General features: G+C 48.0%; 1 protein-coding gene and 1 long non-coding RNA gene across 5 annotated transcripts; one reads left to right on the top strand and one right to left on the bottom strand.

Moving 5' to 3' along the window:
• Positions 1–110: 110 nt before the first annotated feature.
• Positions 111–26,478, bottom strand: SLC16A5 (solute carrier family 16 member 5). 2 transcript variants are annotated; one of them, XM_027827403.3, is made up of 5 exons: positions 26,259–26,478; positions 21,541–21,785; positions 7,537–7,680; positions 4,918–5,784; positions 111–1,996 (listed from the first exon to the last, which is right to left on the bottom strand). In XM_027827403.3, the coding sequence occupies exons 2-5, from the start codon at positions 21,755–21,757 to the stop codon at positions 1,755–1,757; spliced, it is 1,470 nt and encodes a 489-aa protein (XP_027683204.2). In that variant the 5' UTR covers positions 21,758–21,785; positions 26,259–26,478; the 3' UTR covers positions 111–1,754. The 2 variants fall into 2 exon arrangements, with proteins under 2 accessions (XP_027683204.2, XP_037770274.1); XM_037914346.2 differs by lacking the exons at positions 21,541–21,785; positions 26,259–26,478 and adding an exon at positions 14,097–14,662.
• On the top strand, positions 10,880–21,546 carry LOC122462935. 3 transcript variants are annotated; one of them, XR_006285829.1, is made up of 5 exons: positions 10,901–11,948; positions 12,220–12,462; positions 14,642–14,740; positions 19,929–20,082; positions 20,169–21,546. It is a non-coding gene; the product is annotated as an uncharacterized LOC122462935 (long non-coding RNA). The 3 variants fall into 3 exon arrangements; XR_006285830.1 differs by lacking the exons at positions 19,929–20,082; positions 20,169–21,546 and adding an exon at positions 15,667–16,148 and having other exon boundaries at positions 10,880–11,948; XR_006285828.1 differs by lacking the exons at positions 14,642–14,740; positions 19,929–20,082; positions 20,169–21,546 and adding an exon at positions 12,704–13,774 and having other exon boundaries at positions 10,880–11,948.

The following is a 26,478-nucleotide window of genomic DNA, read 5'->3' as shown; positions in this document are numbered from 1 at the left end:
TTAATGCATTTGTTTCTAGGCTTTTCAGGTTGGGACCTCATAATCACATCATTCTAACTAGCAGCTGTTTTTTTCATTAGAATTGTGACATGACTTCAGTATCTGTTATCTTGGCAACCACTAAAGCTAGAAGCCAATGCTTCTACTTTCTGAGAGCATCTTAAACTCCCATCTTTCAAAGGGTTTAAAGCATTAATCTCCATCTCCAATGTTCTGTGAGAGATCTGCTGTTAGTCATTTCAGAACTGAAGCAGAGTAAAAGCAAAAATGTATTTTATGTGCATTATGATAGCTGGTATCTTGGGCCACATCCAGAGAAGAGTCTAAGCTGGCAAAGTGATAGCTTCTTCCGTGTTACACCATCTTAGATGTCCTTTAGACTCCTTTCCATTTATATGGGGACAATCCATTTACCAACAAGTAACTTATATCCACATTTAGCTTACCCCTCATCTCTGAATTTGGTTCACTAAGAGACCAAAGGGAGGTCAAGCTGGTATAACTCACATGCTAAGGCCACAAAAAAAGGAATGTAGCAAGAAAGATCACTAACGGGAGTGTGTAAGTAAAACTAAATTTCCCCCATACCTCCCCACCCCAATTTCTTCTGACTCTTTGGCATGTAAATGACACCCGTGTAGACTCCCTTTTATACTGGAAAATGGGTGTAATTAAGTCTGAGAGTCTGGATGAGGAGCTGCTCCCATTTACATAAGATGAGGATCTGGCTCTCTGAGTGTAACAGAGTCTAGCTTACCCTGACTCTGAACTTGGCCCTAGGTCTGGACTAGTGCAATTGCTTTCAGGCCTGGTACATTTTTCAAAGTACTGCTCCTGGAAAGAAAAAATGTCCATCCCTGTATTTGCCACTCATTCTCCCAGTTTCTAAGTGCATTTACACTGGCCATGAACTGTCACATTCTTTCTTGCAGCACACCTTGGTAAAGGTGGAGAGGAGAGAGCTAAAGACATCATAGCACAGGCTATAAAATGTAGGCACTTTGAGTCTGTCCAGTTTTATTGGGGCTTTGGATTTGAACCTTTGTTTTCCTGAATATGCCCTTGAAATGCAGGAATGATTTGGTTACTAGCTTGTAAAAAATTAATTTGGCCTAGACACAACTGATAGCAGGCGCTAGCCTGGGTTCTACAACCTGTGTAATATTCCATGCAATATCCAGAGGTGGGGGAGAAAGCAGCAACGCATCCCCCAGGAAAGGGGTTTTCCCTGCCCCTTGTGGGAGGCAACCAGATGACTTCACTACAAAGTTAGTCTTTGCTAGGTTGGCATGTCCAGACAAGGCGATTAAGTGGTATTTTAGCTCTTCCAGGACTGACTGACTGTTGCTGTGTCAGGGATCATTGTAGTGCATAACCTAATAAATCTTTCTAGTCTTAAAAATTAAAATATACAAAAAATGTACAGCCTGAAAAAAAAAAAGTCACTGTCGATTTAATTCTGTTAGCTTAAAGTAACACACATTAAGTCACAGATCTACTATCCTTGCCTTATGGGCTTGCACCAGGTATAAGAAGTGCTCCTTGTTCTTTGGCTTTCTGGCTGTTGCAAGGCTTTGGGCTCTGCCTCTGATCTGGATCTTCCATCTGGAATCTGAGGCAGCGCTGCTGAGTAGATGCTCACTGCAGGACCCAGATGGGTTATTGTGGAAAGCAGGCATTTCCTCCCATCTTCCTCCAGTTACGCTACATGTTGCGGTTGTGTGGGTCACAGGATTCTATGAGTTCCTCTTCGTTCAGATGCTTGTGATGTACATGACGGCAGGAGGAGCTTGTTTTTCAGGCCCTGGGTTAGTTGGCACTTCAGTGTATTGGTATCTGGAGGGGCTATTGGAGGTTGGCTTCAGAGCCTCTTTCAGTTTGTTCTTTCTGTCCAAAGCACAGAAGCTGAGACCCATGAAGAGTGCAGCTGACACCATGAAGAAGCTGGAGGCATAGAAGACATAACTGAACTGGCCAGTTATATCCACCAGAACACCTGAAACAGAATCAGAGTTCAGTCAGAGCAAAGTTGCATACCAAAGAATAGTATCTTACATTGATATAGTCCCCAGGGACCCATATAGTTCATAAACTGCCACATACACAGCACTCAGTTCATCCACCACTGAAATGCAGCTGCCTCTGAAATGGAACAAAGCAACTGTTTAATAACACACAGGAGTGCTACCCAGCATGGTAGGACAAAGTGGTGATATCTTTTCTGAGCAGAATGCCAGACTATATTGATGCTGATGTGATGTAATCATAGTCCATGGGAGTAGGTCTACACTTCAGCTGGGAGCAACCCTGGCTAGACAGATTCATGCAGCTCAGCTTAATGTAGCAGCATGGGATTGGCAGAGGCTCTGGCTAGCCATCTGACTCGGGGCCAGGTGGGCCCAAGCTCAGAGACGTAATCCAGGCCTCTGCCATTGCTGCAACGGCCATGCTGCTATTTTTTAGTGCACTAGCTTGAGCTGATCTGAGAGAGTCTGTATGCCCGGGTTAGGAGGCATGCTCCCAGGTGCAGTGTAGACATCCCCTTTCGGGGGGAAGAATAATGAAGAAATTAACTAAATAAGGATGTGGCGTAATGGCTACTGCAGGTTGTATGTCGTCCCCCTTGTCCCCCTTCTCCCCCCCCCCCCGCCCGCCCGCCTGCTCGAAATAGCACTTATAGCAAATATTGCTCTGAAATGGCCCCAAAAAGGCTTGGTCTGTCTCCTGTCTGAACCAGGCCAACACTCAGTGTGTCCACACAAGGATTAAGTTCTTCTTTGTGTGGTTTGGCTGTGCTTTCTGCTGTCGCCATGACTGCTCCACAAGAGGACACATCATTAAAGAAGAGGTGGGGGGCAACCCAGTTTCCATCTCATGCAATTCATTTATTTGTTTTGTTTCTGCAACTGGGGCCCCATAACCCTTGCTGCTGATAGTCACCGAATAGAGGAATGTGTTGCCTTGCGAACTCTGAGCCCAGGATAAAGCAAGTAAGATAACGGTCTGTACAAATCAATTTGTTTTGGCCTCTCTGCTGAAAACACTTTTAAATGGCTCAGTCAGGATGGGGAAACTTTTCAGAGCAACAGATATTAGCTAACCAATGCTCTTAAAATGCTGTAAAAATATAAAGTCATCTTGAAGGGTTGTTGGCAATACTGACCATTAAAATGTTGATATTTATTGTGTGCAAATAATTAACCCTCCCAGAAGCTAGGGATGGAAAGAAAAAGATTTAGATCAGGCAGTATTCAGCTGGTATGTAAGATGTTCCTATACGCTTGTGTGTGTGTGGTGGGGAGAATTCTGCAGTAACATTCGTTATTTGCATGCATTAAATGCTAACATCTTAATTAACGGCACCCTTTGTAAGGATTTCTCCTTGTACTGGTATAAAATGCCAGTACAAGTGCCCTGTGTATAGGTATAAGAGCAAAAGTAAATATATTCCTACTGTTTTATTAATAATAATAAGGCTGTGCCCTGCTGCAGCACCTCCCATCAGAAGATCTCAAAGCAAATAACAAACATGGATGCCATAAGTTTCAGGACACTCTTGGGAGATAGAGACATACAGGAGATATTATCATTCCCTTATTAGAATGGCCCCAGAGTTTGCAGGCCTGCCCTGCTGAATGCACACTTGAATGCTGTGTACCTGTCATTTACAGCTGGAGCTGCACTTGTACAGTGGGGAATGATACAGTACAAGACAGTATAAAATAGCATGGACGTGTGCCATATATGTAAAGGGAAGAAGGAAGTGAGGTCAGTGAGAGAAAGGCATCCTGATAAGCCTGGGGAGAGGCAGGCTGGCATTTCATCAGCGTTAGGTGGGTTATAAAGCATGGGGCAGAATGGCATGAGGCTCATACCAGTGTAGCATTAATGCATTGGCTGTCAACTCTTGATTTTTCTGTGGCTGGCATATCCCACCCAAACTCTCAAAGTCTCTTTGATCCTACATGATCCTACTCTGATTTAACCATTGGCTGGGCCCCTTTCAGGCTCTTCCAGGTGGGGGCAACCTGTTCAGGAGATTAAATTCAGGCTTGAAGCAGCAGCCTGTTCTGGCTGCTGTCATGCTGAATTGATGACTCTGTACGCAGCTTTGCATCTAGGGCACCATTAGAGGATATCAGTGTCCTCAGAATCAGTTATTGCTACTTCTGTGCATCCAGCATAGGCTACTTCAGAACAACACAAAATTCACTCCCTGGGGCATATCAGTGTCCTCTCCATAGCACACCCAGCTCCTACTGAGTCAGGGAGTCAGACCCTAAGCCAAGGATTCACAGTCAGTACCAAGTGTTCCTCTTGATAGCCATCTGAGTTATTTGCTGGGTTGTACGACAGTACGTTACGCAGAAGGAGCAGAGACACTGATAAGACACCTAGGGTGAACTGCCACTTTACTGGAGGGGCTCAGCACCACTAAGCGTCTTTGTCAGTTTCTGTCCTTTCTGCATAGACTGTTGCAGTATAACACAGCAAATAACTCTGATGACTATCAAGAGGGAGACTGAGTAAATTGTTCCAATGGGTAATTACCCTCATTGTTAATTTCTACTGTATTTTCCAGTCTGATTTGTCTAGCTTCAATTTCCAGACATTGCATCTTGTTACACCTTTGTCTGCTAGATTTAAGAGCCCTTTATTATTAATCTTTCATTCCCAATATAGGTGCTTACAGATCATCATCTCCTCAGCCCTTAAACCACCTGTGAATAGGGGCTGATAACTCCCTTCTGACTCTCCTGTTAATGGTGCTCCCTACCCCATTGCCTATGGGGGTTTGATAGCTCCTCACTCCCTTCTTGTTACATTCCCCAATGTCTGTCATCAGAGGCCTAATACCCCCTGTCCTTTCCCCAGCCTGCTGTCACCGGGTCTCCAATAACATTTTTGCGCTCTCACCTGCGAGTGGGGGTCCAAGGAGGATGGTGACACTCTCCAGGATGGTGAAGAGGCCTAAGGCACTTGAGAACCTGTCCATCTCCACCACATCCATCAGCACCTGGAAGATCAGCGCTGCAATGCCACTCATGGACATGCTGTAGATGAGGCAGTAGAGGATGAGCATGCTGAAGTCGGCGGAGATGATGCAGATGAGATTGCTGAGCCCATTGAGCAGCATGGCCAGGCTGAACAGGTAAATCCGCTTCCCAGTGAAGATATTGAGTCCTGAGAGCAGCCCAGCCATGGGGCGCATGAAGATGTTAATGAAGCCGATGATGGAGATAAGGAGGGCGGCCTTGCGCTCCTCCACCCCGTTCCGGATGGCATAGGGCACCAGGTAGATGAGGGGCAGCACAAAGCCCATCACCATCCAGGCCACGCCAATGGTGTAAATCTGGTAACCTTTGTTTTTGCAGAAGATATCAAAAGCCAGGTACTTCTGCAGCGTCTGCTTGCAAGCAGCAAACCTGGCCTGCTGCGGGGGCTCCACCTGATGAGGGGTGGCTCCGTTGGACAGCTGTGCATCTTCAGCTGAGTTGCCTGGCTCCTGTCCAGGGCTGGGCTGCAGCGGTGACGTGGGGGGCCCAAACTGGACTGGTCTCATCACGGCCCCACAGACACAAGCATTCAACAGCACACCGCCAAAGATGAGGAAAGTGTTTCTCCAGCCCATCTCATCCAGCAAGTACTGAGAAATCAACGGCCACAGTGTGAGGCCAATGGAGGCACCGGTGGATGCTAGGGCATTGGCCAAAGCCCGTCGGCGCACAAAGTAGTAGCCAAGCACAGTCACTCCCGCCTGGAAGCCAAAACAGGATCCTAGGCCTTTTTTAAAAAAAAAAAAAAAAAAAAAAAAAAAAAGCAACAGCTTATTTCTATATAGTGCTTTTTTTGCTGGAAAGACCTCAATGACCCAAGCACCCCTTCTTCCACCACTGAAGTACTTCTCCTCCTGCAGTGCAGGATGTCAGCTCTACAGCAGCACACAGAAATGCTACTTGATAGTTCAGGATGGGAGGTGAAGTTGAATGCTGTACCTAGATGAAGTTGCAGGCAGCCTTCGGCTGGCATACATATCTAAACTGAGATGTGTCTAACAAGACACCCTATTCTTACTTCAGTTGCTATGGGATTGTTAATGACCAGAAGTGGCCATGACTTCCATTTTACATCTCATGCAGCAGCAGCTCTGTGCCATACACAACACCATTTTGAGGCATTCGTTCACTAGGGATTCAGAGAGAAGAGTGACGCTTATTGAATCCTCAGCAGTACTAGGGAGTTGTTTGTAGGTCTCCCATCCATTCATTGATCAATTCTAACCTTGCTTTGCTTGTGAGATCCCATGGGATCAAATCCCAAGGTGATCTGGCTGCAGACATTCATTGTTTTATGTTACAAGAGAGCAAGAGTCCAACACCACCTCCATAAGAGCTATTGAGAAGGGGAGAAGTTAACATAAGAATGGCCATACTGGGTCAGACCAAAGGTCCATCTAGAATCATAGAACTGGAGGGGACCTTGAGAGGTCATCTAGTCCAGTCCCATGCACTTGTGGAAGGACAAATTGTCTAGACCATTCCTGACAGGTGTTTGTCTAACCTGCTTTTAAAAATCTCCAGTGATGAAGATTCCACAACCTCCCTAGCCAGTTTATTCCAGTGCTTTACCACTTCCTAATGTCCAACCTAAACCTGCCTTGCTGCAATTTAAGCCCATTGCTTCTTGTCCTATTCTCAGAGGTTAAGAAAAGCAATTTTTCTTCCTCCTCCTTGTAACAGCCTTTTACATACTTGTACTTGAAAACTGTTCTCATGTCCCCTCTGTCTTCTGTTTTCCAGACTAAACAAACCCAATTTTTTCAATCTTCCCTCATAGGTCATGTTTTCTAGACCTTTAATCATTTGTGTTGCTCTTCTCTGGACTCTAGCCCAGTATCCTGTCTTCCGACAGTGGCCAATGCCAGGTGCTTCAGAGGGATTGATCAGAACAGGTAATCATCAAGTGATCCGTCCCCTGTCGCTCATTCCCAGCTTCTGGCAAGTTTCCATTTTTATTACTTCTGTACAAAACCCCACCACATTTTTATGTTTGTTCTTAGAAAAAAGGTGTCTCCATCCTTCTGTAAATTGGGAGGAGTGAAATATGGATACTCACAATCCATCTGGATAACATTCCCCCCACACACCCATTTCAGTTCCAGGGAAATTAGGTCCGAAAAATGTGTTGCACTGTATGGGATATATGCTCCCTCCCTCCTCCTCAAAAATAAATCACCAGCCAGCTTCTAAAAGTGGTAGTCTTTATTTACTGATTGTCCCCATTTGGGACCCTTAGCCCTGTGGGGCTCACAGGAGAAGCAGTTCCCAGGGATCTCAGCTGAACAAGGGGTGGAGTAAAGGGGAGTGGAGAAGGGTACTGGCTATTCAGGATATGAATCCTACTGCGCTGCAGTTCTGATCTTTCCTGTTTGTCAGATGAGGGAAGGAACCTATGCACTCATTCTTCCCTGGACACTAGCTACATCCAAATACCAACCACAGTGATTTATTTTTCACGTCCGAACTTGGTACTCACCAGTAATGAAGCCGGCTGTTACGTAAAGCTGGCTGATGGACTTAGAGAAGGAGCTGGCAACCATGCCCACTCCACTGAGTAGGCCACCCAGCATCACAGTGAACCTGCAGCCAAATCGCTCCACCAAGATGCTGCAGAGGGGCCCTATAAAGCAACCAAACAAGCATCAGGGCAGGAATCAAGGATGGACAAGTTGTTCTGTCTTGGGTTTTACCCTAGTGGCTGCAGGAACAAAGCTCCACTTGTTCTGAGTGCACAATATGATTTAGTTTGGAATTCCCCTGTGATTGTCCCTGGTCATACAGGAATAAAACCCAAGTCTCCTGATACCCCCCCCCCCGGCCCCTCCCTCATCTTCTGCTTCACTTACGTGCGTAAGGGAGAAGACTCCTTTGATCTGATCATCCACTGACCATTCATTAGGGTACGAACAAAAAAAGGATTTCCATTATTCTGTGGGGTGGATTCTGGGTTGAATGGGGGCAGAGGGGAGGTTCTTCAAATGGAATTCTGTGTGCACATGGTATAGATTCTGGGCACATTCTGGAAGAGGAGAAGAACATGACCTGGATTTCTGTGCCCACCGGGAATAGATTCTGGGAAGAGCTCTAGCTCCATTTACAGGTCTCTAGGAAGGGGGATGGGACAGTGTGGCTTTTTATATGTTTTGCAATTAAATCTTACAAACATCTCTCAGCCTCCAGTTCCGTGTCGGGGCTCCCCCACAAGCTCCCTGGGTGCACAGGGGCTGGAGCAGTCCACAGTGATACTCCTAGCCCCCTTTCCACTCCCATGGCCAGGTTTGCGCCAAGTCCAAAGAGCTTCCAGTTGGCTCCCTGCAGCACTCTGATCCCCTATAAAAGCAGAGCAATGGCTGGGGAGGGCTCCTGTACTGCAGGGGGGAGGGACATATTAGGGTGAGGGGGATATGAGGAGAAGAAGAAGGGATGGAGGAAGAAGAGAAGGGGATGAGTAGGATGGGCAGATACTCCAGATGCTACTCCAGTATAAAAAAAGAGAGAAAATGGTGGAATGCAGCACCCAAGAGACAGAAATAAGAGGAGCAAAATATGGAGAAAATCCACCCAACCAGAAACAGATGAATTCTTGTGCAAGTGGGCTCAGTTCCCAGAGACTTCCCACTTTGCCCAGGCTGACTTTGGGCCTGGAGTCCCTGCCAATCACAGCTGGGAGGTGCTGGCTCAAGGAGAGCCAGTTCAAGCCTCAGGAAGTCCAGCAGAGTACTGGCTGTAAACTCTGAAAGACCCAAACTGGCTCATCGGGCACCAGCCTGGGAAATGGAAGATTTGAGCCCAGCTCTGACACAGAATTCTTGTGTAACCCTGGCAAGTCATTTAATTGCTTGAGACCTCAGTTTCCCTACATGGAAAAGGGGATAGTGCTTATTTCCTCTCCTACAGGAATGCTGTGGGGGTTAATTTGTTAATGTATGTGAAGTGCCCAGATGCTGCAGGGCTGGAGGCCTTAAAATGCTTGTACATAAAGCTAGTGAGAGTTTAGAGCTGGGTTCAAACTCTGCAGTGTGAGTTCAAATTCTGATTAAAAGATCACAGCAGCTGGTCAGAAGTTTCCCTTGCTGGATCTAATGACTCCTCCCATCTGACTCTGAGCCTCCAACAAAACCCTCTTTATACTATTCCTTCCTCTCTCTCCAGCTCCACTTTCTTCAGCATCCGTTATGGAGCCAGTGCCTGCTGACAGTTCCCTGTGAGTGCTTTGCTGATGGGTCCCACTGGAACCTAAGCAGCTTCCAGGTCCTATCTCTTTGGGTTCCTGCTTGAAAACATTTCAGTAAGTGACTCTAAAACCCTGGCAGTCCCAGAGCTATCTCTAAGGGCCAGCTCAGTGCTCTGCTTCCTGGGAAAGGAGCTGAAAACAACTGCAGGGCTAACCCGGAGGCACCGAGCCAAAGAGATGGAACGGCATTCCGAGCTCTCAGCAGTTTATAGCGAAGTAACAGAGTATCCAGTGTTTCCGAAGTCTAGAACTGGGCAACATTCAGCCAGGGCTGAGATTTCGCGCTAAAGAAAAGACAGATCAGTCCAGAAACAAGTCAAGGATGGGAGAGAGATAGTAAGTGTCCTTGCGGACGATCATGTAGTAACAGAATGAGGGACACATTTTTGTCTGCATTAAAGTCAAACCTGTTAGGCTTACAGGCATTTAAGCCGTGGCCTGTGGAGTTGTGCATCTGCCCTGCAATTGCTCTGCCCCGGACAATACTAATGCTGTGTTGCTGATGCAACTCCTTATGTCCATCAGTCCCAACACACTGGAAACTGGCCGGGGCGGGGGAGTGTCATCAGCTCCCCTTTGGGGAGGGAGAAGCTGAGCAGTGCAGTGATACAGTGAGGGATGTAGTCACAGAGTATAATGCTTCAAAGAGGCCAGAGCCCATGTCTGCTGTACGTCTCCAGTGGGAGGGCTGGGTTTTATTGTTTACATTGCTGGTGAACATTACATTGTTCTGCTAACAAGCGATTTCTATTCATCTAGCAAGGAAAAATATAATGCACAAGCTGTGGCCACTCTAGCTATAGGCAGTATAGGCAGTTGTAAGGGTGGTAGGGGATGAGGCTGCCCATGGAGGGGCAGCTACCAGCTGGGGCTCTGGGGAATGGGAAGCAGCCAGGCTGCCTGGGCAGCATTTCTCCCCCCTCCCCAATAGCTCCCTACCCCTAGCATGGAAAGACCACAGCCACTGAGTGCTTAGAGTCAGGGCTGCTTCTGGTGTCGCTGCAGGGCTTCCCCCACAAGTGCAGCGACACGCCTGGCCCTATGTCAGCGCCCAGCCCATGTGGTTCTGCTGCCTAGGCAGCCCCCAGCTCCTGCCTCGGCCGCTGCTTCAACCCGACCTATGCTCTGGAGGCGCTGCTACCACGCAGGCTATGAGCCCCATAGCAAGGAGCTCATCTGGAAAGGTGTGGGGGATGCACAGTGCAGGGGGTGGGGTACAGGGGCCCAGCTGATGGCCTGGTGATATGGGGGGCCAAGGTGTGGAGCTGGGTGTGGGGCCAGGCTGGGGATACAGGGACCCCCACTCTATCCAGTGGGAAGGAGTCTGCCACCCCTTTTGTGAGGGGGATCAATGCCCCCAGCGTGGGTGGCTTTTTGCGGGGTGGGGGGGAGGGGAATATGTGTTGCTCATTATCCAGGGGCCAGGCTCTACAGGCTGGGAACCGCCCTCTGCCGGTGCCCTGGTTTCAGACTGTTCCCATACCACGGGGTCTGTCACCAGTGCCCAGCAACCTCTGCAGCCCCGGGCCAGGATCTGGCCCATTAGCCTCCAACCCGGCTGCATGAGGTTCAGGGGTGGGGGTGACAGCAGCAGGGGAGGCACTGGGGCATCTGCCATGAACTCCCAAGAGGGTCGGTGGGGGGCAGAACACTGAAGTTTCACCCGGGGTGGCCAATTGTCTTGAGCTAGCTCTGTGCACAAGCAAGTTTGGATGTGTGCATATGTGGTCAGTTAAGTACATGTAAACTTATGCAGTTTTGGGGCATCTCATAGGCTCCTGGTAAATTGCTAATCTATCCCTTGGCATTGCAAACTTGGGTCACTTCTCTTTAGGGCTGGGTAAGAATAGCAGTGACATGCTGGCAAGTTGCTGGGGAGGAACATGCTCCTCTGTTTAAAGGGCCTGTGTTCTAGTGGAAGAGGAAGAGATGCTAGAGTTTCCCTTTTGTTCCTAAGAGGAGGCCCAAGGATTTTCAGTTGTTTTTTTTTTTTTAATATAATGTTACATACGCGAATCTAAAATGGTCACAAGCTTCAGCATCAGCAACTGATCAGAGTGGGAAAATAACCTGGCTCATGTTTGTGGCCTAAGACAATTCGCTATTTTTTGAAACAAAATCCACAATTGTCAAGCAAACAGCTGAGTTTGATTAAAATGAAGGCTGCAGCTGCCTATATTTTGATCTGCTTGAGAAACTTCACCTGTTCATGGCTGAATCAGCCTTTGAAAAGGTCATTGGCTGGCTCAGCAAACTGAGGGTGGAATTTTATTTCTGAGTGGGGGAATTTACAGGATGGTGGTGTAGGTTAGCCAACCCCAAACATGTAGAATTAACAAGTCCAGTCCCCTAAAACCATGAGATTAAAAACAAAAAAAGCACGTTAGGTGTTTTTTGTTGTTGTTGCCTTTTGGAGTCTGAGCCTTTAGAATGTGTGTTCTTCATGTTTTCAAGCTTTTTTCTGCAACCATAAAAGCTAGAGATTATTAATTTTTTTTTTAAATGAAAACTGAGAGTCTCATAAAGGCTCATGAACCCAGTAGTAAGGAAGGGCTTGAAGAAAACAGTTTAAAAAAAAAAATCACACGATTAGTGATTAATGCGTAGAGGCTACTCAAGACAATCTGCTGTGCTGGGCAATACTGATGGAGACCGTGAGTCAAATTCTACTTTTGCTTACAGCGGTGCAAAGCTGGGCATAGTTCTATTGAAGTCAGTAGAGTGTTGCAGCCCCACAGTGGGGTGAGAGCAGACCAGAGTGCAGGCAAGGTTATGTTTGCTTAAACCAACAAACCTTGAGGAACAGCAAATCTGGGCAGAGCCAAACTGTTAAGAGTTTCCAAACACAGGGACAAACTTGGGTGATAGAAGGATCATTTTAGAGATCTCAAACAATATTCTTATCTATTGATCTCTCTCCCATAGGGGTTTCCATAGTGCCCATTGGTGGTCCATGGAAGCATTGCATGGGTGAATTAGATCTGTGTGGCAAGGTCTGTTGTGAACATTAGTGATTCTTCTGCTCATCCCGGTTTCTAGAATGCTCTGCTTGTGGGTGTATATACGTTAGCAGCGTTTTTGCAGAGCTGCCTAGCAGTCTTAGATGCCCCGTTCCATGTTCAGCTTTGAAAGCCTCAGCCAATGCATATTTGCATCCTTCCAGTTATGGTGAGTAAACTATAAAAAAAGGTGAGTCTTACTGCATGTTTTAAAATGTCAGATTTTTTTATCAGAAATTTCCTCTGGTAGCTCATTCCACAGCTGTGCTCAAATGAGGACAACCTACCATCAGTTCCCACCCACTTCATCCTGCATTGCCCAAGGCAGCACAGCTGTCCTGGCAGGCCATGGATGGAGATGCTGGAAATCACTGATATAGCTAAGTCCTTGCATGTTGGTGGTGTTGCAGATCAAGGCCTTGTATCAGGACCAGTATCGGACTAGGAGACTTGGAAGATGCAACAGTACAATGGTGGTGTGCTCATGGCAGCCCGTCCTGCTAAAGAGGCAGCCCATAGCATCCTACATAAGCTGCAGCCTCTGTACTGCTTCCACCTTCCTCCATCTGGTCATCCATTGAAGACCATTGTGGCTACTGAAGTGGCATTGATGGAAGGTCACAACGCATACAATAAGTGTTAAAAATTCTTATGCAAGTCTGCTGAGGAGTAACCGACATGACCAACAGGTCATGAGGATTTATTACTGGGGAGGACTTAATTTCATACAACTCTCCTGAGCATGAATTTTCTTAACAAAGCCAGTGGATGGCAAGGAGTATCTAGGGGTCGATTGGTTCCCTCATGATTTTGTTTCCTTCTTTTGCAGTAAATATACTGGAGTAGAATTCCCCCCTGTTAGTATGAGCTGGGCAGAACAAGGAAGGGAGAAAGAACAAGCTGTAACAGATGCTTGAAGCACTGTAATCAGGTGGCCTTCTGCTTTAAGGGCTGGAGGCCTCAAGTCAGCCAGCTCTATCCAATTAGCCCTGCCTGCTGCACCTGGGGTGGGGTGTGTGGTTTAATTAGTACAATCAGCTGAGTATGGAGGAGCTGATTTCCCCCTATAAAGAGCAGCAGGAAGCTGGGTGGGGGGTGTTGCTTGGGGGGAGAGAGACAATGAGAGGGAAGTGGGAGTGAGGGACTACAGAGACTTCTGGGAGGGAGTACGCCCCAGGAGGGAATGCTGAGCCTTAAGGGAAAGGGCTTAAAGTAGTGAAAGGCTGGGAGTATGGACTTGATGGGCAACTTAAAACTCTATTTTGGGAATGATTTTGTTTTAATAAATCTAGCCTACATGAGGCGTTGTAGCTGAACCAAAAAAAGTTTTAGTAGCTTGATTGAGAGAGTCCTGTAAAGTGGGGAAAATGAGGCAGAGCGACCTGAGGTCATGAGGGGGTGCTGTGGAGGTGGCCAGGCTGTTCACAAGTACCTTTGGAAAGTGCTCTGACACACCCTGAGGTTCTAAGGCTATGTCTACGCTATGGGGATGATATCAACATAGCTATGCTGCTGTAACCCTGCAGTGCAGATGCAGCCTACAGTGACAGAAAGCGTTTTTTCCCTCGCTGTAGGAACCCTGCCTCCCCAAACAATGGTAGCTAAGTTGATGGAAGACTGTTTCTGTCAACCTCGCTGTGTCTACACGGGGGGTTACGCTGGCATAGGTCCGGTGTTCAGGGTTTGGCTTTTTCACTCTGCTGACCAGCATAGAATTCAGGTTGTCCTATATTGTAGGGGTAGAGCAGGGCTTAATCAGTGCAACAAGGGTGGAAAGGCACAACAAAAGCCACACACACTCACTCTGAGCCTGATTCTCTTCGCATGTTGACTTCACACCACTTTGACTCCACTGAATACAGTTGCGTTACTCCTGCTTCACACCAGTGTAAGGAAGGCAAAAGCCAGTCCCTCTGTACTGTAGCTGACCCCAGGCTGAAATGGAGAAATACTGACTGGCATGCAGAGTAACCACAACTGGCTTGTAATTTACTGGTTACATAGTGTCCTATAAAGTGCACCGGAGTTAGTCTTCGGAGAGTAAATTTAATTAGCATGAGCCAAACTGTTAAGAGCTTTAATTAGCATGAGGCTGGACTTTCCTTATCAGTTGGATGGCTTTCTGATCAACTTAATGTCTTTGTATGTGACTTTGCACTGTAGTCCTGAGCTCCCACGAAACAGTTGTTTGTAGTCAGGAGAATAAGAGCAATGGTATTTCCATCCTGATGTGCACCAAGTAAGATGTTCCCAACAGGATCTGGATAGAGATTGACATTAGTGCTGTGCCTGGTCTAAGAGAGCCTTTTAAAGCCAGTGGGCCCTGTGCTCTTTCCCACTGATATCAGGAGACGCTGTGTGCACAGACGGAGGGCAGCGCATGGAATGCTCAGCTGTTTCCAGATGTGAGAGGAGAAGGTATCCATCTGTGTCAGGAGAAACCCTTGGTGAGCTCTATGGTCCTGTCTTTATTTTCTTTTGGGAACAACTCTGCCGGAGGGTTGCTTCTCCTGCCAACTCCTGATGCCTCTGGCCCCTCGTTTGCCTTTTCTTAGGCCTCATCTCTGTTACGAGGGGTTGATTTTCAAAAGCACTCAGCATTGGCCTACTTCTGCTGTGCAACCTGACCCAGTTACAAGTGTTGGGGTCGGTCGGATGTAATTTGCAGAAAATATATTCAGGCTTGGGTCAGGTTAAGTAGCCTCTTATCACTGAGGGCTTGTTTAGGTGAACAATTAGTATGGGGCGAGTTGGGGCAAGAAACCACTCTACACTAGCTTGCCAGGGTCTAACTGCCTATGTGCATATACACCCTGGTGAAGCGCATATGAACAATTGGTTAACAGGCTTTGATCTAGTCCCGTTTCAAAGATGCAAATGGATACTTAGACCATGGCAGGTTAGTGAGGGGTAGATTTACAGCTCAGCTTGCTGCAAACTAATTATTCATGTAGACAGCCCTTAGTTTGAAGTGTGTATATTTTGGATGATTATATTTCGGGAGGACGGGTACAAAACAACTCCACACACTCAGGCTTGGGTTGGGTTTGGGATTGGCTGTAGTCTACTCAGGTTTGGGTTGGGCTTCTAAATTGGGCTGTGCTCTGCTCCAGTTGAAGTCAGGGATAGAGATTTCAGTGGGAGCTGAAAATTCCAACCACCGACCTCAGCCATGCTGGGAACCTGGATATAACGTGGTCAGCCCCTGGACTCCGTTACAATCTGGCTTGTTTTGGTTGGGTACATGGAACAGAGCTAAGTGCAGTTAAGTCCCATCTACATCACAATGTGGATTTACATTGTAAATGTGTCTCATGATATATTTGACCCTTAAGGCCCCATCCATGCTAACTACAACCTTGTTCAAATGCAGTTTCTGCTAGCAGCATTCTAACACCAATTGACTATTGATGAGAGCAGTTATTTTTTGAGAACCAGGATAGACGTGAAGTTCCATCCATACAGCAAGATGTCAGGGGACAAGATGTTGTAAGATGGGTTGGCATTCTCTGGATAAACATGCCTGAAATGTATAACCATGTTTCTGTCCTGTAAATAACAGATAATTCCATAACCCAATCTGATCACACCTACACAAACAAGATCAAATTGTATTATAATGCAGTCCCTGCTGCCTTCCAACATGGTAAATTTTAGACTGTCCCCAGAGATCATTTTTACCATGGTTTTATAACATGATTATAACACGAGTCTCTAATCAATAATCCCTACATCCCCAATGGGTAAGGAAACCATGCTTGCATGCTAACGAATATGTTTAAACATGGCTCTAGTTAGCACATCTCTGATTCCAGCAAGGACAAAGTATCAGTTACCTAGGTTAGTGGTTTTCAACCTGTGGGCTGCAGACTCCTGGGTGTCTGCAGACTAAGATTACCTCCATTGAAATTTTTTAGGGGTTCGCAAATGAAAAAAGGTTGAAAACCACTGACCCTAGTTGGAATCTGCTAATTCTAGTAGGGTGGTTGTTTTTGATATATGAATACTTGATTATTTAGTGCTATTCCAAAGGATGATCATTTAGTTCTGGGCCATATTGTACACAAAGGGGATTAATTTTAATAAGGAAAGATTTTGAGATTTGCTGCTAACGATCCAACATGGTTCATGTCACTTTCCAAGAACCCAGCTTCTGCGTATGGTAATTTAATAGGCATTTCCTGTACTAAGATGTTATAACTAGAACTATCACTCAGGGATGTTTAAAATGCTATGGCCTAAATTTTTAGAAGTGACTATAGTGATTTTGGGTGAGACATTTTGACGGGGCCTGACTTTCAGAAAGTGCTAAGTACCTGTCCTCTGGAAATCACGTGTCTCATGTTGGGCACCCAAAATCTCTAGTCACTTTGGAATATTTAGGCCTCTGTGCACGTATTACTCTGCTAGATACCAGTGCAATCTAGGTGGAGCAGTGTGAACTGGTCTAACTATCTCCACAGGGCTTTAATAGCAATACCTTTTAAATGAAATAGTTTCCCATGAGGCTTCTTCTGCACCTATGCCTTACATTTTTGCGTCCAGCTGTTTCTACTGAGGTGCAACCTCCTTTGAATGCCTCACCTGGTTGTCAGCTGCCACGTATTTTTCACTCCATTTGGGACAAATCAGACAGCAACTGGTTGCTTCTGACGAGGCCTTAGCATCAGCATGACTCAGTGTTTTGTGGGTTTTTTTTTTTTTTTTTAAAGCGTTACCTCTAACCAGAACGGGGTGTGGCGGTATGCGTGTGTAACCAGGAAAACAGTTCAGATGTTGAACCCTAGGCAGCATGCTCTTCTCCTTTCCCCTAGTACCAGCTCAGATAGTCTGTTTACAGAACAATCACAGGAGAGACAGATGGAGAGAGATACACAGAGAGCTGAGCAAAACACACTCCATTCCAGGGGGAGTTCTGGAGCCAGCTGGATTTTTATTTTATTTTTTTCCTCTCCTGGTCATAAGAGTCTTGAAATCCAACACGATGGGCCCCATTTTAGTTGTCACCCCCTGAGTGTGCGGAGGCCGGGGTGGTGGTGGAGTGGGTTTTCCTTGCACACCTGTACTATTCTGATCTCTGGTTACACAGGCAGGGGAGTTGCAGTGCTGGCCGTGAGAGGCTACAGCTAGCTCAGGGAGCATGCTCTGCACAGGAGGTGTAAGGCACAGCTCTTCAGGATTGTGCTACTGGAAGCCTCCTATTCCTCTTCTGTCTACAGTACTTTTATGGCCCCCTTGCTGAGATATCTGAGCACCTCCCAACACTCTGGTAAGGTAGAGCAGTGCTATTATCCCTGTTTTACAGGGGAGGAACCGAGGCACAGAAAACCTAAGTGATTGTCTCAAGGTCACACAAGGAGTCAGTGGCAGAGCCAGGGATTGGAGCCAGGTTTTCCGAATCCTATGGTTGCACCTTAACCGCTAGGCCAGCCTTCCTAACTCCTTGTGTTTTTCAGGCGTAGCATTCTCTCACCAGGACTTAAGCCTTTCTAGGAGCAATCCAAATAATCAGATGGCTCACTTTCCCCTCTTGAAAGAGTATGCGTACTTATTAATACCAGAATCTAAAAGTAAGATGGAAAAACCTATTAATAGCTGACCGGAGTTACTCCCCTTCCACCCCTACCAGTGACAGATTGTTCTCTCCAGAACATCCCCGAGGGTTTTGTTTATCGAGTTCAGCTGCTGGGGCTGCCACTGGGAATTGATCAGTCATTGTGATCTTACTGTTGGGAAATCTTTCCTGACATCCAGCCTACATTTTCCCTTGCACCATTTCACCCTTTTATGTAATTATGAATCCGTGACTCAGCTTAAACCATTTTAATTTCTCTTTGAGTTATTTAATACTCCGAGTCACTTCTGTAGCCAAGATCTGCCAGAATGGGCCAGATGTTTTATGGGTGCAACTCCATTAGGATCACACCAAGCCCCGTTGTAGCTGGGCAGTCACCCTGCTCCGGCTCTGAAGTGGTGAAAAGCCTAGGCTGATTGGGGAAACAGCCACAGCTTGGGCCATGCCCCAATCAGGCCACACTTGGCCCTATAAAAGGAGCTGAGGAAGAGTCTCTCTCTAGCAGTGGAGAGAGAAGGACTGGCTGCTTGGGAGCTGAGCAGGGTACCTAGAGTGGAGCAGGGCTGGGGGAAGGCCAGAGGAGCTGGGGAGCTCTAGCCTGGAAAACACCCAGGCTGCAGGCCTAGCTAAAGGCCAGGAAAGGTACTGGGGCTACAGAGGGGTAGCCTGGGAATAGGCAAAGGCAGCAGGTCCAAACCCCTTTGCCAGTGATGAGTGGTTTACAGACTGCAGTCTGCCCCAATGAGTGGGGGCTAGATGATGACTGGCAGTAGCCACTGAGGCAAGGTGGGGATAGAGGGTTGGGGGTTCCCCTGGATGGGGAGACCCAGAGTGTGGGTGTTCTGCCACAGGGCAGCACCCCAAGGTAAAGAGGCACCGGGGTCCGGGAGGGACAAGGGGACCAGCGGCAGGCGAGACACTGGCCTGCAGAGGGTGCTCCGAAGGCTGGAAAGAGCTAATTCCTGAGACTACCAGCAGGAGGTGCCGGACCAGTGAGTCATCGCCTCGCTACACCTGTTCTTTTAGCTTCTTCTTACAGGTCAGTTTCCTCAGGCCCTTAGGGAGACTTGTTGCACTGATGGACTCCAAAAGTAAGACCAAGGATTTATTTTTGATTCTTAAACATCTAAAGCGTCCCTGGTTTTCTGTCACTAGATGGACGGCTGTTCCGCATATGATTTTAGTATGCTATCTCATGATATTCTTCAGCTAGGTAAAAGAGCAATAAAGCTAGCACGTGTCCTCAGAGTGCTAATGAGATCGTAAACACTCAAACTTTGGTCTTGTATTACCTAGTTACCATGATTCAACAGAGAGAGAGAGAGAGAGTGGTTTTTTTTTTTTGCATGGCCTATATAGATGAGCTTTACCTGTGTAGTATTTCTGGGTGTGTACATATATCACTTATGTAATCATAGATACACATTGATAAAGGCATATCTGTGTGTATTATACTATACAGGATATAGAATACTATTTCTTATTTTATAGTGGCTACAGGTCAGCTCAGTACCTCGCAGCACAGCTAAAAGGACAAAGTCCCTGCCCCAAAGAGCTTACCGTTGTATCTAGACATGACATAACAAGGGCAACAGAACAATAGGCTGGGGGTGGAAGAAGATGGGCAGAGGTCATGGCAATAAGATGTAAGGGCATGTGAGCAGCGTAGTTGGGAAGGGTTTATAGGATAAGTATGTACATATAGACATAATAGTCACTTTGTTGAGTCCCTTCTTGTGCATGTCAGGGTAGAAGTGAGTCTTCGGGAGGGAGTTAAAGGGTGGGAGGACTGTTCTGGCCCCATAAGATGTAGCTCCAACAAGCCTTGAATAAAGAACTCCTAGCCCTGCACTCAGTAAACAGCACGTGACGTCTAATCCCAGCTTTATTACTGACTTGCTACATGATGTTGGGCAAGTCGCTCAAACTTTTGGGATCTCAGTCCCTCCATCGGTAAAATGGTGCTGCTAATACCTCCCCCGTGGACTGTGAGGATTAATTAATTACTAACCACATAGCTCTTTGATCATGTTAAGTGCTGCTAACTGTTAATCTTGTAGCATTCTTTTTCGCCATGGCTCCTCACCCTCCCTGGCCTCCCAACCCTGGATCATGTGTGGATGGCTGTACTCCTTGCACAACCTGGGAATAAGCATTTTAATACAAAGCGCATTCCTGCAAAGGAGATCAGCTTTCAGGCCTGGAGATACACAAGTAAGTAGCGAGGGTTGTGACTGGGGCTATATGTGGCACAGCTGCCTGCCTGGTGATCGTTTCACAGCATCACATCTCTCTTTCAGAAGAGACTCCCAGTGACAATGCTCAGGCATTTGGTCACACACACAGCCACAGTGGAATCTGCACCCCTGCTACAGGGGCAGAGTTCAGAGTCCCCAGAGGTTTCAAGCCCTGGAGCTCTACTGAGGCAGCAGCTCCGGCAAAGCAAAAGGCTGAGACCAAAGAGCATTTTAGGGGCTAAGGAGCCAAACCAGTGAGCTACAGGAAACGGAGCTTTGGCTCTGGGATGCCAAATATCAGCCAGAGCTCACATTCTCATATATGGCTCAGTCATCCCTGGTTTATGCGGGCTTCCACTAATGTGTCCCAGGCTGCTGGGCCCCTAGCTGTGGAAAGTCTGCCAGCCTGTGGTGGCACAAGATGGTCACAACTTCCCCTCCACTAGGAGGGCCCCCCCCCGACAGCAGGGGAACCCCCAAAGTGGGCAACAAACTGGCTGGGAAATCATGTCCATAAGCGCCCCCTGCTCCAGCCTCCGTTGGTGTGGCTCCTAGGAAGTACATGGCAGAAACTAAAGCAGCCTTCACTTAGAAAAGATACCCAAACACCCCTTTACCTCCCTTCCGAGCAGGGATGAAACTGGCCCAATCTCTATAGCTCAGCGTGACTCGCATAATTCAGAGATTAAAGTCCCCTGATCACTATGAACTGAGTCTGAGAGAGCTGGAGAAGACCACAAACTTCTTTGGTTCTGTGAAGCTCTGAATCAGCCCAGCTCCATGAAACTCTTTCCCTGATGTAACTGGCAGCTGCCTGGGTTTTGTGTCATAGCCCGAAGAGTTGCTTTTAACACCATTGTTTTGTATTTGAGGATCTAGACTATATGGGTCTAGCAAAAACATCTCAGCATCCCTTTAAACATGGAGGGCAAAGTTGTCCCATTGCACATGCCAGGAGCCTTCTCTCTGGGGACAGAGAGAGGGAAGGGACAGGTGTATCAGGCTATTCAAAGGACTGTCATGGAAGAGGAAATGCATTTTTCCCATTCTGGAGAAGACAGCGTGAGAAGAAGATTGTCTTAGGCCTTTGTCTCTCTGGCACCTGGCTTACCCTGCCAAGGTGCCTCAAGGCTGAGCTGGAGAGATGAGGGAGCTCAGCATCTATGTCCCATTCAACCTGTGACCTCTCTACTTTGATGCTCAGAAAAGGCCAATAGTGCTGGAGAGACCCACCAGACTCCTTTCATGCAGGCCACTGAACAGTCAATGTTTGGTCACTATTCATGTTTGGGTATTGTCCCTGTCCCCATAGCCATCAAACTGCCAGTATATAGCTACCTTAATGACATTTTAAAGGCTCATTAACTAAATGAACCCTGTGTACTGGCTTAGCCAGGAGAGGAAGCTGAAGGCAGCTACTTGGCATTTTACTCACCACCTGCGTGCAGCACTGCTGTCATGATGGATGGGAACCATGACGTCTCACTGTTGGTGGCTTGGAACTCATGCTGCAGGTCTGTGAAGAAGACCCCAATGCAAGAGGGGAAGCTCAGCGTTAGCCCCTGAAGCAGCACAGTGGCCAACAAGACCATCCAGGCCCATCCCCGGTCCTGAGCGTTGGAAGTCCCATGTGCTGCTGCTCCTCGGGACATTTCCACTTCTACCTCCTTCCAAGCCAACCTGTTTGAAAAATCAGCTCAGCTGTCATACGGTAGCACTTGGAGCAATGCAAGGAGAGTCACAACAGACACCTGCTCTCTGGCCAGGAGAACCAATGCCTGCTAAGCCTTGCTCAAAACACCTTCCCGTCTCTCACCACAGGATCCTGGCACCAAAGTGCCTGGGAAACAAGCCACCTTTCCCTTTTATTTCACAAGAGGCTGAACATGTTCAGGTACAGTCCTGAACACGCCCCTTTGAGGTATGAATTGGTCTTGCCCAGCTCCCTCCCAGAGCTTGTTTTCCCTTTCACCTGCTTCCAGCACACAGTCCCCTTGCTGAGGGTAGCTAAGGTCATAAAATCCTCATGCTAAGGAGGGAAGGAAGCTCATGCAAATACCAACAGTAGTAAAAATTATATATAGCGCTGCTGAGTAGGACAAGCAGAGCTGGGCACCTCTGTCTGCTCCTGGGTACAATTCAAGCTTCAAACCATGATCTTTAAAGTCTTTAACAGCTTGGGATTCGGTAATCTCAGTGACGTGTCTCATTCCACCCTGTCTCGGCCATGGGAGACTCTCGGTGGCGGTTCCCAGGGTTGATCTCTCTGGGTCCTGCAGCATGAAACGTTCAGCTGAGAGCCCCTCCTCCCCTGCAAAAAGTGTGCTCCTCTTTGGCTGCCTGCCGGGCTGCATGGGCCGTGACCTTCAGGGCACAGTGCAATGCTGAACACTGATACAGGGCTTTTCATCTGTGGATCTCAAAGCACTGTTCAAAGGATGGTCACTGTCCCTATGCTCATATCACAGCTGGGGAAACTGAGACAAAGAGAGGGAATGTGTGTGACTTTACCCAGGGTCTGACAGGGAGACGTTGGCAAAACTAGGAATGTAATGTAGGTCTCCTGACTCCGAGCCTGAGGCTCCAGCCACGGGCCCCAGCCACAGGCCCCTAGTGCCGCCTTGTAATAAATAGTGATCTGGTTTAGCTGTTGGTTGAGGATTTGTCTGGGTTTTAAAATTTTGATTTATTTGTATTCCTGTAAAGTAACCTTTCTTATATCCGTTCATGGAATAATCTACTCTAGCTCAGCATTTCAAAGGCCCAACCCTTTACTTCAGTTAACTGGGAGTCCATATTAAACACCAGGCTGGTACCAAAATAGCCATTCTATAAATGAATATGATTAACGTGTGTGTGTGTGTACATATATACTGCATAGGCAAGTTCACTCTGTTATTAAACATATATATTACAGTAGCAACCAAAAGCCCTGCTTGAATTTCAGGCCCTAATTGTGCTGGGTAGTGTGTCCACAAACAGATAGTCCTTGCTCTGGAGCCCAGACAGTCTAAAAGAGACACAAACAGATGAAGGCTTTGGTGTGGAGACATAACATACAACCGAACCTTGGGATGATTGGCACGGTTTAATTCTTTGTACGCTGTGGCTGGGCAGAGATAATGCTACTGACTGGTTCATGGTCTTTCCCTCTGGTGTGATCAGATCACTCTGTATTAGCTGGCTCATGGCCTAATCACTCTGTATTAGCTGGCTCATGGTCTAAAGTCTGTCCCCAGTAGTCACAGACCCAAAGACAGCAACCCAGAACATTGCAGTTCAACTTGTCTTTGTTCTCGATTGCACAGCTCAGACTGCTTTGTCCAGCTAATGATCCCTGCCACTCCCAGTTCCACCAGGTTTCCTATTTATACTCACTCACTGCCTACTAATTAATCTCTCATTACAATGCACACCTGCTGTAGCTTTCAACCACTTTCTCCATCTACTGTACATCGTTACAGGCCAAGTTTCCCTCCTCAGCAATCTGATTCACTAGTTTGCCTGCCCATGTGCCACTCCCTGAAATAAATGCTGAGACATTCTGCTTATAATATACTGACTAATGCAAGGAATGCCAGTGATCGCAGTGTCATGCCAGCTGCTTTCTGCCTGAACAAAAGTAACTGGAAACAAGGTCATTCTGGTGCCAATTTACCTGGCTCTGCCAAGTGGAACAACAAAAGAAACGCAGCTGTACAAAGCCTGGTATTAACTCTCCCTGTGGTAATTAAGTGATCACAGCAGTAAGTATGAGCACATTAGGACCACGTGAATTGCTGTACTAGAAATCCATCTAGTCCAGTAGCCTGTGTCTCATTAGAGAAAAGTGCAAGAAACCCTTTGTAATTCACCTGGTCACTTGTGGAATGCTACAACAGGTGGTGGTAATCTCTTCTGACCACATCTGAGGTTCATCTTAAGCCCCTCTGAGGCACAAAGGGCAGCTATCCCCTGTAATAGTACTAGCCTTGTGTAAGAGCAGAATCTGGTTTTAGCAGTGTGTCTGTCTCATGCTTTGTTAAAGGTGTTTCTTAGTGTGTTAATTTAGTGCTCCTGGAAGATGCTGGATTAACAGTCCTGGACATTGACTATGCCTTTCTGCATTGACACCAGAGGCAGCTGTTCCTTCACATTGCCTCTCAGTTATGGTTCAAGGTTGGGACCACTACTGAGGCTAGTTGGTCTCCATGGCTGAGTCAATCTTGGGCCAGTCAAGGTTACCAATATTAGTGATTTTTAAAAATGTATTCTGGATACCTCTCCACTGGGGCTTGAACTGATATCCAGCAAACACCTTTCACATAAACTACTGAACAGCCATCAGAGGAGACCAGCTGTCAGTCACGGATGGATTGCTCATCCTTACTCAATTTGAACCTTTCTCCCCATTGCTAATTCCCCATGCCATCCAATCCCTTGTCTGCTCCTTTTCTGAAATGGACTGAACTCTTAGCCAGACTGGAAGGTGAGCTGACAGCCAATTGAAGGGTCACATGCCAAGAGTCCCAAGGGAGTGGAGTTCAGTAGAGCACAGCTTGTTTTCTTTGTAACCAAAATGGCTGGAATTGTAGCTACTGAAATCCAGCGCCTCTTCCCCTGTGGGGAATGTTGCATTCTCAGATACTCTTTTGTGTTGTTGCCTAACACATCCTCCAAGGATGACTGAAAAGCTTGTGCAAACTTCATTGTTTTACCTCCATGGTTAGAATATTGTCCACTCATTTGACAAAGTTCTTTCATCCTGTAGGGCCTGATTCTGATCCCACTAAAGTCAATGAGAGTTTTGCGAGGGGCATTAACAGGAGCAGGATCAAGCCGCTCATTACTTGATTTTCTTAGGTAGGAGATAGCAGGCCCTAGTCATTAGTGCTCATGACTGAACATCAAGAGACACGGGTTCCAGGCCCAGCTCTGCCACTTTGCTGACCCTATGATCCTACCAGTTGGCCTCTCTGTGCCTCAGTTTCCCCATCTGTAAAATGGGGTTAAGTCTATGTACACACCTGGAGGTCTTTTTTTAGGTGCTCAGCTGTGGCCCTTTGATGAGCAGTTTATGGCAGTGAAGAAGGTGGAACAGTGCTGACACTTCCTTGGGAACAGGGGGACCGGGGTGGGGTGGGGAGAGCAGCATTGGGGGTGAAGTTTTGAGTCCCTTGTTCTCTGTGCTAATAGGCAAGGGGGAGACAAGGCAGGAAAAGATTTGGTGTAAAGTGAAACCCAGAGTCGAGATGGCTAGTTCCAGTGCTTTTGCCTTTAGTTATCCCTGGGAAGGCTGGGCTGTCAGCAGACAAGGATCCAGCCTTCTCTCTGCAGTCATTAATGTTAGGTCAGGAGTTAGAAGAGTGCCCCGTCCATGACTTGGTTAGGAGGGATGAGGCCCCCACCTTGTGGGCATTACTCTAACCTGGCTGGAGGACCAGATGTGGCGCCCTTGGGTAATTCTACTCAAGATCTCCAGTGCCAGGGGTGTTTCTGGTTCCCTTGCTGAGGGGGCATGGGAGGGGATCGGGGCATGGGAGGGGATCAGGGCGGTAGGGTGTGGTAGGGGAGAGTTTCCGGTGAGACTTTGGAGCCCAGTGGCAGCTCTGTTTGGGACTCTGCCCAAAGGGTCCACAGGGGCTTTGGACCAGAGGGGTCCAAACTCTGGCAGGAGGCCGTTTACCTCCACCCAGGCAGTCCCTGGCTGCAGTCCCCGCTGACTGTCCCACACCTCGCGGGGGGCAGTGCCCTGGCCCAGTTCCAAGGCAGCAGGCAGACCGGGCTCCCTCCTTCAGCCTGCTGCGGGGGATGCCCTGGGCTGAGCCCAGCCTGCCCTCCCCCCGGGCCCGGCAGCAAGGGGGTGGCACTGCCGGCAAACCGCCCCCGACCCCTCCGCCTTCCCTCTCCGGCTGGGTCACTGAGCGCAGCCCCGGGCGCCCCGGAGCGAGGCACCGCAGAGCGCTGGGGCTGAGCCGCCCGGCTCCCGCCGGGGAGTGGGATCCCAGCCGGGGCCCCTGCCCGCTTGTTGGCGGGACGGTAACCGTGAGACCCCCGCCCCCTCGGGGAGCGCCCAGCCCTGCGAGCCGGGCTCCCTTCCGCTCTCTGGCTGTGCAGGACCCAGAGCTCTCCTGCGGCTGGCCGCCCCCTTCCTCCCCGGCCCGCTCCGCTTACCTGTTCACACGGGCCCCTCCATCCGGAGTGACTCCCACCCAGAGCCCGGGGAGGGAGAGAAAGAAGGAGGGGAGCGCTCCGAGGGCACCCGCGGCTCTCTCCTGCTCCTTCCTCCGGTCCTCTTCCTGGAAGGGCCGTCCTGGCTTCTCTCCTTCTCCCTGCTAGGGAGGAGACACGGCGGTTGCAAGCCAACGGAGCAGCTCAGGGCAGGCACATCTCT

Source organism: Chelonia mydas, chromosome 14 (genome assembly GCF_015237465.2).
Source record: "Chelonia mydas isolate rCheMyd1 chromosome 14, rCheMyd1.pri.v2, whole genome shotgun sequence".
In the NCBI taxonomy this organism is placed as follows: domain Eukaryota; kingdom Metazoa; phylum Chordata; order Testudines; family Cheloniidae; genus Chelonia; species Chelonia mydas.
This window is presented reverse-complemented; position numbering and strand designations above follow the sequence as displayed.

Bases quoted from the DNA above. Each gene is read 5' to 3' on its own strand.
- SLC16A5 (XM_027827403.3), bottom strand. From the start codon at position 21,757: ATGTCCCGAGGAGCAGCAGCACATGGGACTTCCAACGCTCAGGACCGG. The intron at 7,681-21,540 runs GTGAGTAAAATG...GTTGCTTTATAG, and splicing joins AGCAGTGCTGCACGCAGGTG to GGCCCCTCTGCAGCATCTTG. The intron at 5,785-7,536 runs GTGAGTACCAAG...TTTTTAAAAAAG, and splicing joins AACAGCCGGCTTCATTACTG to GCCTAGGATCCTGTTTTGGC.